General features: G+C 42.3%; 1 protein-coding gene across 1 annotated transcript; it reads right to left on the bottom strand.

The window, feature by feature from the left end:
* Positions 1–10,157: 10,157 nt before the first annotated feature.
* On the bottom strand, positions 10,158–15,762 carry LOC121652101. The gene is made up of 5 exons (XM_042004670.1): positions 14,765–15,762; positions 14,387–14,610; positions 11,241–13,310; positions 10,944–11,051; positions 10,158–10,439 (listed from the first exon to the last, which is right to left on the bottom strand). The coding sequence occupies exons 1-5, from the start codon at positions 15,760–15,762 to the stop codon at positions 10,159–10,161; spliced, it is 3,681 nt and encodes a 1,226-aa protein (XP_041860604.1). The 3' UTR covers position 10,158.
* Positions 15,763–17,096: the final 1,334 nt, after the last annotated feature.

Here is a 17,096-nt window from a genome sequence, read left to right as displayed (position 1 = left end):
CTGGATTCAGTATTGATCCAATTTGGTGTGATTTCCACACGAGCTTTGGCTGCAGATAGTCTTGCATGGTGCCAAGCAAGCAATGTGTGTGATGGAGGAACCAGAGCCAGAGCTGCACAAAGCTATGCTAATCTGAATGAACATACAGTTTGACTCAAATCCAGACTGAACGGGGTCCAGTGATGAGTGGTATCTAGACCAAGATTACAGATGTGGTGTAGAGGTTAATGATCAATTTGGCTGTCTAATCTGCAGAGCGCCTCTTTGCTCCAAATAATAAGCGAGCAACAGCTCTAAGCACACTGATAATAATGTTGGCCTGTAAGGAAAATGAACATTACTTTGGTTCAGTAATCACTGAATTTTCACAAATATTCTCAGAAATTTTCACCTTTTATTTTCGTAAATGATCTTTTTATTATTCACATGTCTATTTGAACACAAAAATCTAAAAAAGAAAAAGAAAAAATAATGGAAAGAAACTCTTGCTTTGTGCATTGTTATGTAAATACACAGTTATATAAAGGCCTTATGCCTTTGAGGGTTTTCTTTATATTTTCAGGGCTGTGCAGAATGTCGAATTACATCACTGTCAAAGCCGTAATTGCTGTAAAGATTTTCTTGCAACATGCTCCTGCTCTGTCCGACATACATAGAGGGCTGTTCCTGTAACCATGTGTGACTAATTTACCACCAATCTGGGTTCCTGGATACTGTGCTGGCTCAGTGGGACATGGTGCTTGCCATGGACTCACACTGGACTGGAACCAGTTTTATGGAAAATGTAAAATGTCTTCCAAAATCACTACCCCCCTCTTTTTTTTTTTTTTTTTTGCATTATTATTGGGCTTTTCAAATGGTGTCTACCAACTGATTTAGCAGTTAGACACTGATAATGAAGATGGAAAGACATGGATAAGCTAAGAGTAAAGCTCATAAAGCTTCCATTAATTGTTGGTCTGTAATAGGATGTGAAGTTCAGTATCTACATCCATCTATCCATCACAAATATCCCTCTTTTCTGCTTCACTGCAAGATGGAAGTGCTATAGTTTTGACTTGGTAATCAAAAATGAGTAGAAAATGTTTATTTTATGCTGTGTAATTATTCTAAATAAAACCAAGTTCAAGACCTAGTGTGCTGAATAATTTCATTTACTGAACCTGAAAGATGAAATAGCAGCTTTTAGCAAGAGGTTTCTTCCACTTTTTATTTTATTCAAAAAACACCAAATATAAATGCATATTACATAGTATTTCTCTTTAGAAGAAAAAAAATCTGTTTATTCAAGTCTTTAGACAAAGCTTTTATAGATCATGTTACCCAAGAATGCATTTTTTTCAGTAGAATTCTAAGCAAAGTGTGGAACCCCTGTATGTAATCCAGTTGATGGCAATTTCTAAAACAACACAACATTTTTTAAATGTGTGTCATTGTATAATTGAAGCTACTAAATAAATTCATTATTCAAGAGTGATTTGGCTTGAACTGTCAAAGATCCATCTGTTCAAAGGCTGTTGTGGACTAATTCCAGTAAATGCATTAAACAAACAAACCATAACCTCAAAAAGCCCCCCCCCCCCCCCTTTTTTTTAAACAAATGATTCCTGAAATTGATCTGATTAAGCAGGTTTGCATCATTTCATTTATCTGCTTCCTGTATTGCGAGTACTATTAAAGTCTGCTAATCAACACATTCACATGGAATCACATCCATTCTCAAATAACTCTGAACATATATTTTATATCTGAAGACAAATAAATGTTTCTATTAAAACTTCCAGCTAGAGAGGAGACAAAATAAGGAAAACACTTGCAGATTTTAAACTGCACCTTCAGTTTGTTAATCTTCATCATCAGCATTAAGTCCCCCCCCCCCAAAAAAAAAAAAAAAAAAAAAATTAAGCTGCTTGGCTACTCAGCTAGAAATATACCAAGTGACAGAAGTGGGTGTGGGGGATAATTGTTGGTGTTGCTCATGATCTGAATGTCAACAGTCATAGTTTTCATAAATTGTCCCTCAACATAACAAGGCTAATGAAGCCTTGGAGGACTGTTCACCACGGCTGATTTGTTTTTAAGATTCTCTTTGGTGTATGTTTCGGGCATCATAGATCTTTTCTATAAATCTTTTGAATAACTTTGTCTGCTGCTTTTTTTAATGCTTTTGTGAATCGGTTCTTGTTGGTTAATGCCTCTAGTATTTTTATTTCTTGCTTGTAGACGCTGAGAGCTTGATGTGGTGGTGGGGGTGCTACTCAGTGTTGGGATCCCATTCTTTGGGTGTGAACCTCTTTCTGCATTCTGGCTGTGCCATCACATGTGCCTGTGCTGTGTGTTGTGGTGTTTTTGTTCTGAAAGTGTGCTTGGGGTAACTCTTCGTTGGATTCCCTTTCATTCATGTATTATATATTCTGAATATGTAGATCGTACTAGGCTTCCCCATTACTATTAAACAAGTTCTTTGCACAACATAATATAGAAAGAATTTATTGAAGCAAAATAAGAAAACACAAAAAGAAAATGGTTAACACATTCGAAAAGGAGGATCAGAAGGATAACTTGTTGGCTCCCACCTCTCTGTAAAACTAAAAAATTTCCTCACCTTATTAGCCCACCTGCCCACTGGTAAGCTCCAAATCTTTTTAATAGCTTTATTGGCTACAGACCACTGTTAACAATAAAGATTGTTTGTGGATTTGGACCTTGTCCCGTGCCTCATAAGTACAACAAACATGAATGTTAAGTAAGGTTAATCTCTGGGTGAAAGTCCCAAATTGAAATTATTGAATTTTTTTTTTTTTTTTTTTTTTTTTTTAATATAGCTCACATACTCCCCATGTCTCACCACATTTCCATTGGACAGTCACTCAAATATAAAAGGCCCACTACTGAACTTTGGCACATTTTACACTGTGGTACCTCCTAACAAAGACTAATTTGGCATCCATCTTGCACCCTGTCTCTTCTCTGAGCTCATTCCACCTCTTAAAAGTCAGCCCAATGTTGACTCTTGTCTTATTTCTTGTTCGGTCACGTCTCTCTCTCTCTCTCTCTCTCTCTCTCTCTCTCTTTTAACCTTGCTTCCTTTGATAATGTCCATTTGCATTTCTTTACTGAATCAGCCATGGTGCACCTCCAAAATAGCCAGTGTGTTGACATCCAGTTGCTGGTGTGTGACTCAGTTTTGTAAAGCAAATTCAACTGTAACGTGATGCTCTGGGATGGGAAGAAAAAATGTTGTGAAGTGCAGCTTCTCAGCCCTAGGATGTTGTGGGTAAGGACAGCTCCAGGAATGTACATAATTAATGTCAGTGTTTCATCAAAATGGGCCAGAAGCACAAAGTTTTAAGGTCAGACAGTTTTTCTTTAAACCATTAACTTTGTTAACTTGAAGTAGGAATGGAACATGGTTGTCAGTGCCAAGAAAACACAGCAGAGGATGTTCTTCCTGCAGCAAGAAATTCAACGTGTTAATGATCCAGTTTTACACAGCAATTATAAAGTCCGTCCTTACTGCTTGCATAATCACCTGGGTCAAATTGTCCTCACAAGAGTAAATGGAGGCATTGCTTAGTCAAGACAGCAGAGCTGGTCAGTCTCTGATCGCTTCAGGACACTTTTGGACAAAATTATAGCTCCCACACTGGACATAGCCTCTTCAATCCTTTTTTTCCATTTTGTTGAAGACTCAAGCTAATTTTGGCCTGCACAACAGGGCATGCTAACAACTTTTTCCTCAGAGCTGCATGTCTTGTTAACAGTGATAATCACACTGCACTTTAAACAACTACAATAAACTCTATCACACATTTTCACAAAGTACATCTGACTCTGTAACATCCTGGAAATAATAGATTCTGTCTATTGCTCCTCCAGGTATACATGCACACATTGGATTTATAATTAATTTCCTTTTTTATTTCAATCCTTTCTGCAGATCTAATTTTACATAAATAATGTAAATAGCCTGCAGCTCTCCATCAAGGGTTACTTGACAACCACATGTGCATGCACCAAGGCAAATTCCTTACATGTGAGATTTGGATTCTGATTTGTAATTCAAGAGCCAGGCCTAACAAGACTCTTTATTTTTACTTCATGACTTTTGTTCTTCTAGTTTTGCTGTTTTTTTTTCTTCTTCTTCTTTTTACATATGAGTGGAGCTTAACCTAATCACACAATGTTCCAATACATCTCTGACATGTTTTATACCAAAGGTACCAAAAGAAATTCATTAACTTCATCTCTGAGATTGTAGATCTTTGGATGATCCCAACATAAATCCAAATTGCAAAGCTTATATTCTCCAAGCCACCTTTCAAATAGAAAATGAGAAAAACTTCAAGCTGTTCTTAAATTATGATCATGGCACACTTGGTGTAAAGCCCTGTTGCAACAAGGAAATGTGAACCCTCAGAGTGATGCTGAAGATCCCTTGTTTCTGATCATCATGTGGTTCTGTAAATCCCTGCACAGAATAAAAAATATAAACCAGAAACATATTAACATGGGAAAAAACAGACTCTGTTTCTTTCTGATATTTGTATGTTGTATGCTGGGGCAAATCTCTGTGTATAATTAACCCTAACACTGTTCCAGCAATTTAATTATTTACAAATTTGAATTTCTTCTTTAATTTGCAACACAGTGATAAATTCTTAATGCAGGATTTTGTGTCAAGGGTAATTTACTAGCCAAATGCTGTTAATTATCCCTCTTCTCATGTCAAATTTACAGCTTGGCATGCTTTAGATATTTCCTCTTTCCTCGTGCATGTTGTGGTGAGATGCTGTGGCTACAGGGAGCGTTCTGTGTTTGTGTAGCGAGCCATCGTGGCAGCTGAGAAGTTTTTGCTCTGGAAATGTAAAACAGGCAAAGAACAAATAACAAGCCAAGATATTTATATCTGCGCTGCATAATTTCAGCTCCATAAATGCCATAAGTCACTCTCTCTCTCTCTTTCTGCTCATTCTTAGCTTTCAACCAAACTCTTCCCTCCTTCTTATCACTCGTAAGCATCCCTTTAAATTTTCCACACGCTTGTTTCTCCTCAACCTTTGTCTACAATCCTTTTTTCCTCCTTCTCCTCCTCCTCTCCGTGTCTTTTACTTACTCCTTCTTAAGTTATCTCTCCTCAACACTGCCACATCCATAAACACCACTCTTCCCCCTCTCATACACTCCTCTTTTTCTCTCTCTTTTCAGTCTGTGATTTAGGTCACTGACTGACTAAAAGACACAGCTGTCCTATAAACCCTCCTCTCCTGTCCCCTCCCCTCAGTACCTCTCTCTCTCGAATACACACACACATATACACACATGCAGCATGATGAATTGCAATCTTATCTCTGGTACTCACTGACGGCGTCCTGATGCACATTTATTTGTGCAGTCCATCATGTGCATCTGTGTTAGACTTCATACCTTAAAACTGTTTATATTTCTTCACCTTGATCTGTTTTCCTGTATTTTTTCTCCACTTTTAAAAACATAACAAAACAAAACAAAAAAAAAAACCTGACCCCGTTTCTCTTCTGTCCTCACCTCTTACATCCTCTTTGGGGATCGTCTTCCATACCTCATAACAAAACTTTCTGACTTAGTCTCAGCTGAAATAGTTTGATTTCCCAAGTGTATATGGACTTATATTTTATTTAATTCTATTCAGCAACACTCTTTTTGGTGCTACAGTGATTCAGATTGTTTGCTTGTTTGTGGCGTCATGTTTGTTTTCTTTTCATTGGCAGAATTAAAATAGGTCAATAATTTAATGATAAAATTACCCATGCATGCAGGCACTCCTCTCTTTCATTTTAATCTAATAATATTGCCACCAGATACAAGACACAATCACAGATAGATTCATATAACTCAGTGAGGCATTTGGATTCAGACAAAGACACACAGACGTACCACACACACAGAAGCTTAATCACATAATCTCTACCCAAATAATTAATGACATCATTTTTTGACCGGAACGACTACAGTGCCGGCCAATTGGGCGCTAGTGGTAATAAAGGGAGAGAGGGGGAGGTAGAATAGAACAGGAACAAAGAAAGCATGTCTGAAAAAGGAGTTCACGCAGAGAAGGTGACGGAAGAAAAAGAAAAAGGCTGAAATAAATCAATGGTAAAGAAACAGGCAGCTTGGTGGAGCAGTATGGGCCTTTTAGCAAAACGTAATAAATATTTAAAAGGTATTTTTAAAACTTGTTTGTATTCTTAATTGTGAGATGTGATGTAATGGATAAACTTTGCAATATATACAATATTTAATAGATTTTTTTTCCACACAGAGAACCATTGAAACACAAATAGAAAAAAATCTGCAGCATGAAAGTGAGGTGCCAAAAGGAGACACAAAACAATGTCCCAGCAACAAAACTGTAACTTAGTTTACCATCTTGAGATCAGATATTTACACATCCAACTGTCCAATATTCTGCTTGTCTTGGTCAACCAGCTTTTCAGACAGTTATTTGTCAGCTCATTTACATTTAGTCCCACATTTTGGTGGTCCAGCATTTTGGACTACATACACCAACTTTTGGGTTTGTTGCAACTTGATCTTTGCAGCCAAGGTGAACTCGAATTAGGAAAAAAAGATTTTACATGCATGTTATCATCTGACTTATAGGAAATCTCCCAACAGAAGTTCTTTTGAAGTTTTTTTCATACAAATCAATATAATTGACAATAAATATTGAAATGCAGTAAATGTAAACACAAATTAAGGAATTACAATGTATTTGATGCTAGACTGTTTTTGTTAAAATGAAATAAATTAAAGAAAATTAAGATCATTGATAAAATGACCAAATTAGCTTGAGTCAATGTTGATCAAATAACAAAACATAAAAAAACCATACAAAACAAACAAGCAACAATTTATTTATATATTTATTATTATTTAAGGAGGAAATATATACACAAATATTTTCTCATAGTCCAAAAAAAAACTGTCACTTGGCAACAATTATTAACTGTGACAAGCAGCCATGATAAAACATAATTATTATGTTATTCAACATTTAGCTAGCAGTTAAATTAGGTATCGAGTAACATAAACATATTAATAAATACCGCAACAGATGCATGTTTAAGGTCTTGCACTGCTTTATTCCTACCATAAATATATGGTATCTATCTATCTATCTATCTAGCCATCCATCCATCCCTCCCTCTCTCTCTCTCTCTCTCTCCCTCTATATATATATATATATATATATATATATATCTCCTGTTGCTCTTTAAATCAAGACGTGACTATCAGTGACCAGCTGATGAGTTTTTCTGTCGCAGGTACTGTCGCTCTTGTTCGTTCATCATTCAGCTCGTGTTGAGGTGGAGGAAACTACCAGGATGTTGGTGCAAAACGGTTGCTTGTTTTAATCAGCATTTTTTTATGATGTTATTTTCATTATTAGCTGGGGTTTGCAGGAGCCACAGCTATTAATTCTGCTGGTTAAATACAGCCAGATGGATCAGGTTCAGATACCTAGTGAGAGTGAAACAGCAAGATGAAACAAATGAAATGTCTTCTCTAAATCATTGGTTTACCTTTTAGGAGTCTTGGATGTGGTAAAGGGAAATTATAAACAGGTTCTGAAATACAAATCAGAGCAGGACTCTTCTCTAACCAGGTGGTTTGATGAGGGGGACCAGGAAGGAGCATTGACCAGGAAAAGGGTGGCACAAATGAAAAAGATACACAGCCCTGTGATGGTAAAATTAGTATTTTGAACATTTGTTACACTCAAGCCACAGTTATGGGTCAAAAGAAAATCCTGAGTTTGTTCAGCAGTGTGATACAGGAAGTAGCAGAAAACATCATTAGTTACAACTTTAGATGAATAGTGCGTCATGGTGTATAGCTGGCGCTGAGATTTCCCAGCCATCCCTGAAGGCATTCTCCCTCCAGCACAGCTCTGATTGCTGATGCGCTCCACCTGCGCTATGCGCTTTAAATACCAGTGTGTGACAACTCTTCCCTGTGAGATCGTCTTGGTTTAACCTGTTGTGGAATTTTTAGTTATCAAAGATCACACACTAAGTGAGAATCGAACAAAGTAGTTTTATTAAGAGCCGGCCGGCAATGAGAGTCACACAGTCAAAGGAGTTTGTCTGCGAGAGTCTGCCAGATACAAGTGAGCTTAGTTAATATACCAGGCATGAGCTGATAACATCACAGTAGGAGGTCATTGTTTTAAATTTCTCACATAGCTGTTAACAAATGTTACGGAGTGAAGGGTGCAAAGGAGGAAGCTCATTAAACTCTCAACATCTGTTGGGGGGATGAGAAAGGGGGGGGAAGGTGTGAGAAGGAGTTCTTATCTAAATACACAGACATACAAAGGGGATGAGAGAGGGGGGAAGGTGTGAGAAGGAGTTCTTATCTAAATACACAGACATACAAAGTGTAACCTACAAACTATAAGGGTATATGAATAAATTTTCCATTACAATCCACCCCTTTGATTAAAATGTAACATATTAATCACAATTAAAGAATAAAGAAAAATTCACTCAAGGAATTCCAAATCACCACTGTCATAATAGGGAGTGATATCCTCTGGGGTATAATGATGAACATGGAAATTAAATGTTCTGTTAAGCGTACATTTGATCAGAGGAAGAACACAGCAAAAAACAACTAGAACACACAAGAGAAATATAGTCAGGAGAGTAGTAACCCTGGTCAGAACCAAGATCCAGGAACCACTAGTAAGCCAGTTCCAGAAATCCCACTCCTTAGAGGGCAAACTAGCATTGTTGCGGTCGTGTAGGGTGTCCCAGAGATCAGTAAGGGCATCATGAATCACAGACAAGTTAGTAGATGTATCAGGGACAAAAGTACAACATTGATCTCCAATCAGAGCGCAAGTGCCACCTTGTGCAGCTAGTAGAAAATCGAGGGCCATCCGGTTTTGTAGGGACATTATTCTCAAGGCTTGGACTTCCTTTTGCAGCAAGCTAAACCCAGAATCCACCAGAGAGGTTAAATTTTCCAAAGAGATTGATAGATCTTCCACAGTCCATGCTAGTTCCCCAACCCCCCACCAGGGCAAAGCCATCATAAATCCTTTCATCTGTGGAGAGAAGATACCGCGTTTAACACGATGGGGGTGATGAAAGGGTTCGGGAAAAGGCCGCAATGTACCATTTGGGGTTAGAGTAAACGCAGAGACATCAGGGAGCAGATAAGCCAGATAACATGTTCCAGACCAATTGACAGGAAGGTAAATATAAGAGTGTCTGCCACATGTCCAAACCATGTTCTGAGGACATCCAAAGCCGGTATCTGATGGGATATAAGACCAAATGGTGTTAAGAACAGAATTATTGTACATAGGAAGGTCAGGAAAAGGTAAGAGAGCTGTAAGGTTAAACACAACGACTCCTGAGGCCCACTCTGTAGAGGGAGAACTATCAGGGAATAAATCACGAGGATTTAAAGTGAACGGGTCAGAGCGTTTGGGGCAAGGTGAGGATATACATGAGGCTGAAATGATACGCTGACAACCTAGAGTGTGTCCTAAAAAGAATAGTGCATCTGTCCCATTTCGCTGAAAACAAAGAGGTGGAGAAGAATATGGATTTGTACGATCCCTTAAGCGGAAGACAGTTCTGGATGAAACACAAGTGGAGTTTGTGTTGCTGGAAAACTCAGCTGGTCTCCTCCAGGAGAGGGGAGGGCGCTGGTGTGGCCAAGTAATGTTCCTAGGGTGTAATCTATTACCCATGATCAGAGTCCACAAAGTGGTATTCAAAGGGACTGGATATGGAATAAAAACTGATTGAGTGGGTGTGGCATGCGGCACCAGTCCACAAACATAGCAACTGTCATTTGTCAATTTATGAGCAGACAAATTGGCAACTTGCCACCAAAGATTCTCAGTGTGATCATGATGCTGAAGGATGTGGTTATCTCGGCGGTGCCTCCTGAGGGAGGGTGCTTCTGTCCCCTGCAGTCGTCTGGCGGGTTGGGACGAAGCTGGGGTGCGTTGTGTCAGGTGAGGTCCGGTTGGATCCAGGTACCAGAGGAGGGAGGTGATAAGGATGAAGAGGATGACGCACGACCATCCCCTCACGGCAGTCTGGGTGTACTTCATGTTGTCCCGTGGAGAATGGACCATCTCGCACGGGGCTGACCTCAGGGATTATTCTGCCCTGTGGTTGAGAGGTCAGCTGGAGTTGGGGTACTTTGAAACCTTCTACAGTGGGACGCGTGAATCCACGTGGACCTTTCAGCGACCTTCACGGCTGTATGAGTGACCAACAGGACCTGGAAGGGACCCAGCCACCTTTTAGACCGCCAGTGCTTTCTCCTCGTCTCTCGAACCAAGATCCAATCTCCCGGAACCAAGGAGTGAAGCAGATCTGATGCTGGGCGTGGCAGGGCCTCTTTTACCACACTCTGCACCTGTGAGAGAACTTTGGACAGATTTTGACAATAAGCAAGCATGTTACTTTCACAGTATGTGGTAGACACGGAGAGTCCTGGAGGATCCAGACCAGTGTAGGGAGGTCTGCCAAACAGAATCTCAAATGGACTAAGATTTGTCCGGGCACGTTTCCTCATTCTCATGTGCATAAGAATGAGTGGGAGGGCTTTTGGCCAAGACAGTCCTGTTTCTTCACAACATTTAGCCAACTTACCTTTTAAAGTGGCGTTCTCTCTTTCAATTGCTCCGCCTGATTGCGGGTGATAAGCACAATGAGTCTTAAGCTGGAACCCCAATAGTCCACTTACCTCTTTCAGGGCCGCATTTACAAAGTGTGAACCATTGTCAGATGAGACCTTAACTGGAATCCCCCATCTTGGAATGATTTCGGTCACCAGAGCCTTAGCCACGACTGAACTTGTGGCATGCTTTGCTGGAAAAGCTTCAACCCACTTTGACCACATGTCTACCATAACTAGACAATATTTCTTACCTTCTGCAGGTGTTAACTCAATGAAATCCATCATCAAATGATCAAAAGGCTGATTAGGTGGTGTATGACCAGCTGGAGGGCAGGCAAGAGGGCGGGCGGTGTTATAGCCTGCACAGATCAAACATTTTTTGCAGTAATTTTCAGCCACCACAGTGAAGCCTTTTGTGAACCACAGAGATGTTGTGGAAGATACCATCCCCCCTTTTGACACATGGTCCAACCCATGTGACAACTTAGCAAACCAGGGGAAGAAATGGCGAGGAAGGCAAGGTTTTCCATCAACAGAGCGCCATACACCTGCAGAATCAGGGGTGCAGGAGTTAGCCTTCCAGACAGAGCGTTCCTCTGGAGTAGAAAAAGACTGGATGTCCTGCAGAGAACAGGGAGGAGAGTGATCCTCTTCTGTGAGAGGAGAAGAGGTGAGAATGTGCGGCGAGGCTGACAGAGCTGCCTGCTTAGCAGCCTGGTCGGCCAAGGCGTTGCCACGGGCAACAGAGGAAGTGTCATTAGTGTGAGCTTGACATTTCACTACAGCGACATCTGAAGGAAGAAGAATAGCGTCAAGGAGAGCCGCAACCTGTGTGGAGTTCAAAATAGGCTTACCATCAGATTTCAAAAAATTACGGTGACGCCACAACGCACCAAAGTCATGAACTACACCAAAGGCGTAACGCGAATCGGTATACACAGTCAGGGACTTACCTTGTGCGAATTTACAGGCCTCAGTGAGAGCAACAAGTTCAGCTGTCTGAGCAGAGAATTGTGAAGGGAGGGAGCCAGAGAAGAGAACCTGATGCTCATCACAGACAGCAAAACCCACTCTGTTCTTACCAGAATGGTCTCTGAAGGAGGAGCCATCACAAAAAAGAATGAGATCAGAGTTAAGAAGAGGCTCATCAGATAAATCTGGTCTCGGAGTGCAGATTTCAGACAGAACAGTCTCACAACAGTGATGAACACCATCTTCTGCGGTAGGAAGAAGAGTGGCAGGGTTAAGTGATGTACACCGTTTCATAGTGATGTTAGGCATATCGAGAAGAACTGTGGTGTATCTCAGCCATCTAGCTGCAGACAGATGAGAAGTCTTTTGTTCGAGCAAAATGATGGATACAGAATGAGGAACAAAAACAGTTAGCTCACTGTATCCCACAATGTCACGTGATGCAAGTACAGCCTTCTCACATGCAGCCACAGCTCTCAGACAGCCAGGAAGCCCCGCAGCAACAGAGTCGAGCTTGGAAGAGTAATAGGCCACCGGGCGCTTGTGAGAGCCGTGCTGTTGAAGGAGAACAGAAGACATGAAACCATGTTTTTCATCAACAAACTGAAAGAAAGGTTTGGCTGGGTCTGGCAGAGCCAGGGCTGGAGCAGAACACAGCGCTTGTTTCACAGACAGGAAAGCCTGCTCAGCCTCCGGGGTCCAGAAGAAATGGTCATGAGCAGATAGATTCTTACCATGTATACAGGAAGTCAGGGGGGCCTCAAGTTCAGAAAAATGTGGAATAAAGGCCCGACAAAACCCTACCATACCTAGAAATGACATCAGCTGTTTCTTGGTAACAGGTTTTGGTGCTTTCTGAATGGCCTCAATCCGTTTAGGGGTCAGGGCCTTGGTGGTGGCAGAAATGTGATGCCCTAGAAAGATGACTTGAGGCTGGCAGAACTGTAGTTTACGCAGACTGGCTTTATGACCCTCAGAATGAAGATGGAGGAGGAGGGCCAGTGTGGCCTCCTCACACAAGGAGGCAGAAGGACAGCAGAGCAGAAGGTCATCAACGTAAGTTAATAAAACTACGCCCTGTGGAAGCTGCAAAGAAGAAAGAGAATCTCTTAGTACCTCATTGTAGATTGTGGGGGACTCACAGTACCCCTGGGGAAGCCGGGTCCAAGTGTATGGTTTCCCATTGAACTCAAAAGCGAACCAGAATTGGCTGTCTGGATGAACAGGAACAGACGTAAAAGCATTTGCCAGATCTATCACGGAGAAATGTGTAGCAGTAGGAGGAATCTGCGACACGATGGTGTGGGGGTTGGGCATCATAGGGGCCCGTGAAATAACTGCTTTATTGACAGCTTGGAGATCTTGGACAAAACGCCAGTCAGGTTTGGCTGGTGGTTTACGTGGTTTCATGATTGGGAAAATAGGAGTGCGAACAGGCGAATTTGGACAAGAAACAACAATACTACTCCTAAGATGTGAATTAAAGACAGGTGTAATACCCTCCAAAGCTTCAGGTTTGAGAGGATATTGCTTCTGGCAGGGGCGATAGTCAGATTTCGGAGTGATGACTACTGGGGGGCAGTTCTTAACCAGGCCCACATCATGGGGAGAGGTAGCCCACAAATCAGAAGGAACCTGAGAGAGGGCTGGGGGAACAGGTGGCAAGGGTGAGTCAGCAGATAAACATGTCAGAAAATCCTCATCTACCAACTGAACACTTTTCTGGCAATGAATCACAGAGAGCATGCTCTGCTTAAACACACCCAGCCTTGGAGAAAACAAAACTGCTGAGTCATGAGTGGATTGCCACTGAGACTCTCTGAGAGCAGTAGCAACAAAGGGGCCCAAATCCTTCCACTCAGTCGAGTGGGACTTGGAAAGAGACACGTGTGGGTGTGTGTGAAGTTTAAACAACTTCTGTTGGTCAGAGGTTAGTGAGACAGACAAAACACACATACTCTCATTCCAAAACATACATGTCACAGTCAGTTTGTCAGAGCAGTCCCTAAAAAAGATTTTTTCATACTGCTGATCTGGCCCATCAGGACAGATGTAGGATGTGCAATGTAATTCCCTCTCCCCCATCACCTCTGCCCCAGGGGAGACTCTGGCTCTGCAGAGGGACAGCCAGTGTGAAGAAAGAGGGGAGCTTCCCATTTTCCACTGATAAGCATAGCAGGGAGCTCTTGGGTTATATTTAACCATCATTAAATCTTTTTCCTCAGTGTCAGAAGATGAACATGATATGGTCAGCCCCTGAGACCCAGAGGAAATCTGAATTCCCAGTTTGCACATCAGATCACGGCCCAGTAAATTTACAGGACAAACTTTGGACAAAAGAAAGGAATGTGTAAATGGATGCTCACCTTGTACTGAGCAGGTTAAAGGTACCGTGAATTTTTCTTTGTCATGATGGCCTCCAGCAGACACAGAAATAACAGTCTTACCACTGAGTGGTGGTGTGGGATTTAGGGTGCCTGTCTTAAGAACTGAGTGAGTTGCACCACTGTCAACCATAAAAGAAACTGGTTGATTATGTACAGACAATGTAAACAAAGGAAAACGTTTATAAGCTATAGCAGCTAAATGAGTGTATGTGTGTGTGTATGTGTGTGTGTGCATTTCACTTCCCTCAACAGTTGCTGCAGCGAAAACTGTGGTGGGTGGAGAAAAAAGCTCCTCTGGAGTCCTGTCTCCCGGGTCCGCCCCTCAGTCAGCCTGCTGGTATTCCTTCTGGTGGGTGGGCCCATTATCCTGAGGGCAGTTATCCTTCCAGTGTCCATATTGGCCACAGCGATGACACGGCCCATGTCGTTGTGGGCAGTTATCCTTCCAGTGTCCATATTTGTCACAGCGATAACATGCCCCACGCTGTTGTTGGTTGCCGCCCCTCTCTCGTCTTCCTCTGCCCCTTCCTCTGCCTCTCCTATCTCTATTGGATTGTGGCTGATTTTGGGAGGTGAACAGAGTCAGGGCTGTTGACATCTGTTTTTCTTTCTTGGATTCAGCTTTTTTCTTGTTTTCATCCATGACATCTTGTGCGTGTTTTGCTTGACGTTGAAGCTGAGCTAGTCTGGTCTCATGTCTCATCCCCACATACTGTCTCTTCACCACTTCCAACATATCTCTGTTCATACCTTCAATGATGGTCTGACAGAGAAGGCGTTCCCATGGTCCTGGAGTGTTCCCCAGGTCTCCTGCAGGGCGCTCCAAGCCAGAGTGTCTGGTGAAAACAGTTTCACAGCGGTGTAGAAAAGTCTCCATGCGCTCATCTGGGCCCTGTATCAGATTTCTCAGGGCAGCCAGGCTTCCTCGATTAGGGAACACAGTCTTTATGCCATCACAGAGTGTGGTGATGGCTTCTCTGTAAGGTCGGTTCGGCTCATCGTCCCAGTTTGGATTTTTCAGGCCGGTGTCATCAGGAGGGAGGTGGGGACGGATCTTAGCCAGATCACTAGCAGTGAGCATTTTAGCAAGAATTTTTCTCAGTTCAAGTCCAGTGGGGCGGTGTTCACGGCAGAAAGCTCTCCACTCCTCGCTAGCTTTCTCACCATCTTCAGTGGGGTCAGGAAGATTTTTAGCATGTTCCATGATTTCAGAGGGGGACCAAGGGCGATAAACCAATATGGGGCCGGTGGGTCCTGATACTTCCACCATGGGGGCACTAAAAACCTCAGTGTCTTCATCTTCAGCAGTATTTTGTCCCAAAAATAGGCCCTTTGCAGTCTGTCCAAATTTGTAGAAAGGGGAGGTTGCTGACACCTCCGGTCCGTAGATCTTCCCGGACTTGGTACGTGAAGGGCTGGTCATGTCTGCTGACGGTCTTTCGGTTCCCCCTGTAGCTTGGCCATGGTTGGAGTCAGCGGGACCCGATGTCTCATCTCTCCATCGGTCCTCTGGATGACGCTGCTGAGGCTGCTGGGGCTGTTGTAACACCGGGGGACAGGAGTCCAGATCTGGATCCACCTTCAGCGCCTGTAATCGTTCCTGCAGTGAACGATATGGAGAGGGTTGTGAATGCCCTAAATTATTATTATATGGTGGAGGTGCACTAGACAGGGATGCATTATCCCTCCTGTTTCCTATATCTCCAGTCATATCTAATCCCCCACCCATTTCTTTAGTATTAGCTTTCCTAACCCTACATTCACTCTCATTCTTCCACATTTCAATGCATTTATTATGCCGTTCCCACTTCTCTACGTCCGTTGCCTTGATTTTTTTCTTCTTCTTTTTTTTTTCTCATTCCAGTCCTTCTGTGCTTCCTCATTCAACTTATCTAATTCCTTTCTACTCAAACTCCCGTTCTCTGGAAAACCATATTTCTCTGTCCAGTAAGTCATGCAGTCCGTACAGTCAGGTCCATATTTCTTTTTCATATCTCTTAAAATTTGGGAGTCCCATTTACTCTCCTTCCCCGTCACAGCTGTGTTTCCCATTATGCAGCTAGGACGTCTCCTTGCTGGATTTTTCTTCTTCGAGGAGCCCAAACTCAGGCACAAAAATTGACTAAAACGCCTATTATTACCACCGAAGTTTTCACCTCAGTGCCGGACTAACTCTACTCTACCGCAATAGAATAGTAATCTACCTTGCCTCACAAGATAGCGGGACCCTGCGAAAAGGAGCAGTAAATGGGAGTCTGATATGAAAACTTCTCACCGTGTGTGATTCTGGATGCTGCTCCACACGCAGACTTCGTTCTGGATATCAGTGGTGCCTGAACGGAGTTCCTCCGCCGTCCCCTGATGGTTAAGGCTGACCCAGGGGCTGAAGTATCCTTCAGGATGATCAATCACGGGTTCTGGTCCTCCGGTCAGTCACTCAAGATATCCTGTTCGTGACGCCAAATTGTTGTGGAATTTTTAGTTATCAAAGATCACACACTAAGTGAGAATCGAACAAAGTAGTTTTATTAAGAGCCGGCCGGCAATGAGAGTCACACAGTCAAAGGAGTTTGTCTGCGAGAGTCTGCCAGATACAAGTGAGCTTAGTTAATATACCAGGCATGAGCTGATAACATCACAGTAGGAGGTCATTGTTTTAAATTTCTCACATAGCTGTTAACAAATGTTACGGAGTGAAGGGTGCAAAGGAGGAAGCTCATTAAACTCTCAACATCTGTTGGGGGGATGAGAAAGGGGGGGGAAGGTGTGAGAAGGAGTTCTTATCTAAATACACAGACATACAAAGGGGATGAGAGAGGGGGGGAAGGTGTGAGAAGGAGTTCTTATCTAAATACACAGACATACAAAGTGTAACCTACAAACTATAAGGGTATATGAATAAATTTTCCATTACAAACCCCGCACGTTTCCAGCCCTGATCTCCTGCCTGCCAAACCTGTGTTCTGATGTTTGACCTGTTTGTGACCTGGATATCCTGACTCTGCCTGCCCCCTGTCTGGTAACTCTGTCTGTCATTTGATTCTG

Source organism: Melanotaenia boesemani, chromosome 13, assembly GCF_017639745.1.
Source record: "Melanotaenia boesemani isolate fMelBoe1 chromosome 13, fMelBoe1.pri, whole genome shotgun sequence".
NCBI lineage: Eukaryota > Metazoa > Chordata > Actinopteri > Atheriniformes > Melanotaeniidae > Melanotaenia > Melanotaenia boesemani.
The sequence above is the reverse complement of the archived record's forward strand: the minus strand, read 5'-3'. Positions and strand labels throughout refer to the sequence as shown.

What these genes read in the sequence shown, in the direction of transcription:
- LOC121652101 (XM_042004670.1), bottom strand. Translation starts at nt 15,762, where the DNA reads ATGACTGGAGATATAGGAAACAGGAGGGATAATGCATCCCTGTCTAGT. An exon ending in TTGGAAGTGGTGAAGAGACA is followed by an intron (nt 14,611 to 14,764) that starts GTATGTGGGGAT and finishes TCCCAAAATCAG; the next exon opens with CCACAATCCAATAGAGATAG. An exon ending in TGAGTTAACACCTGCAGAAG is followed by an intron (nt 10,440 to 10,943) that starts GTAAGAAATATT and finishes ATCTGTCCAAAG; the next exon opens with TTCTCTCACAGGTGCAGAGT.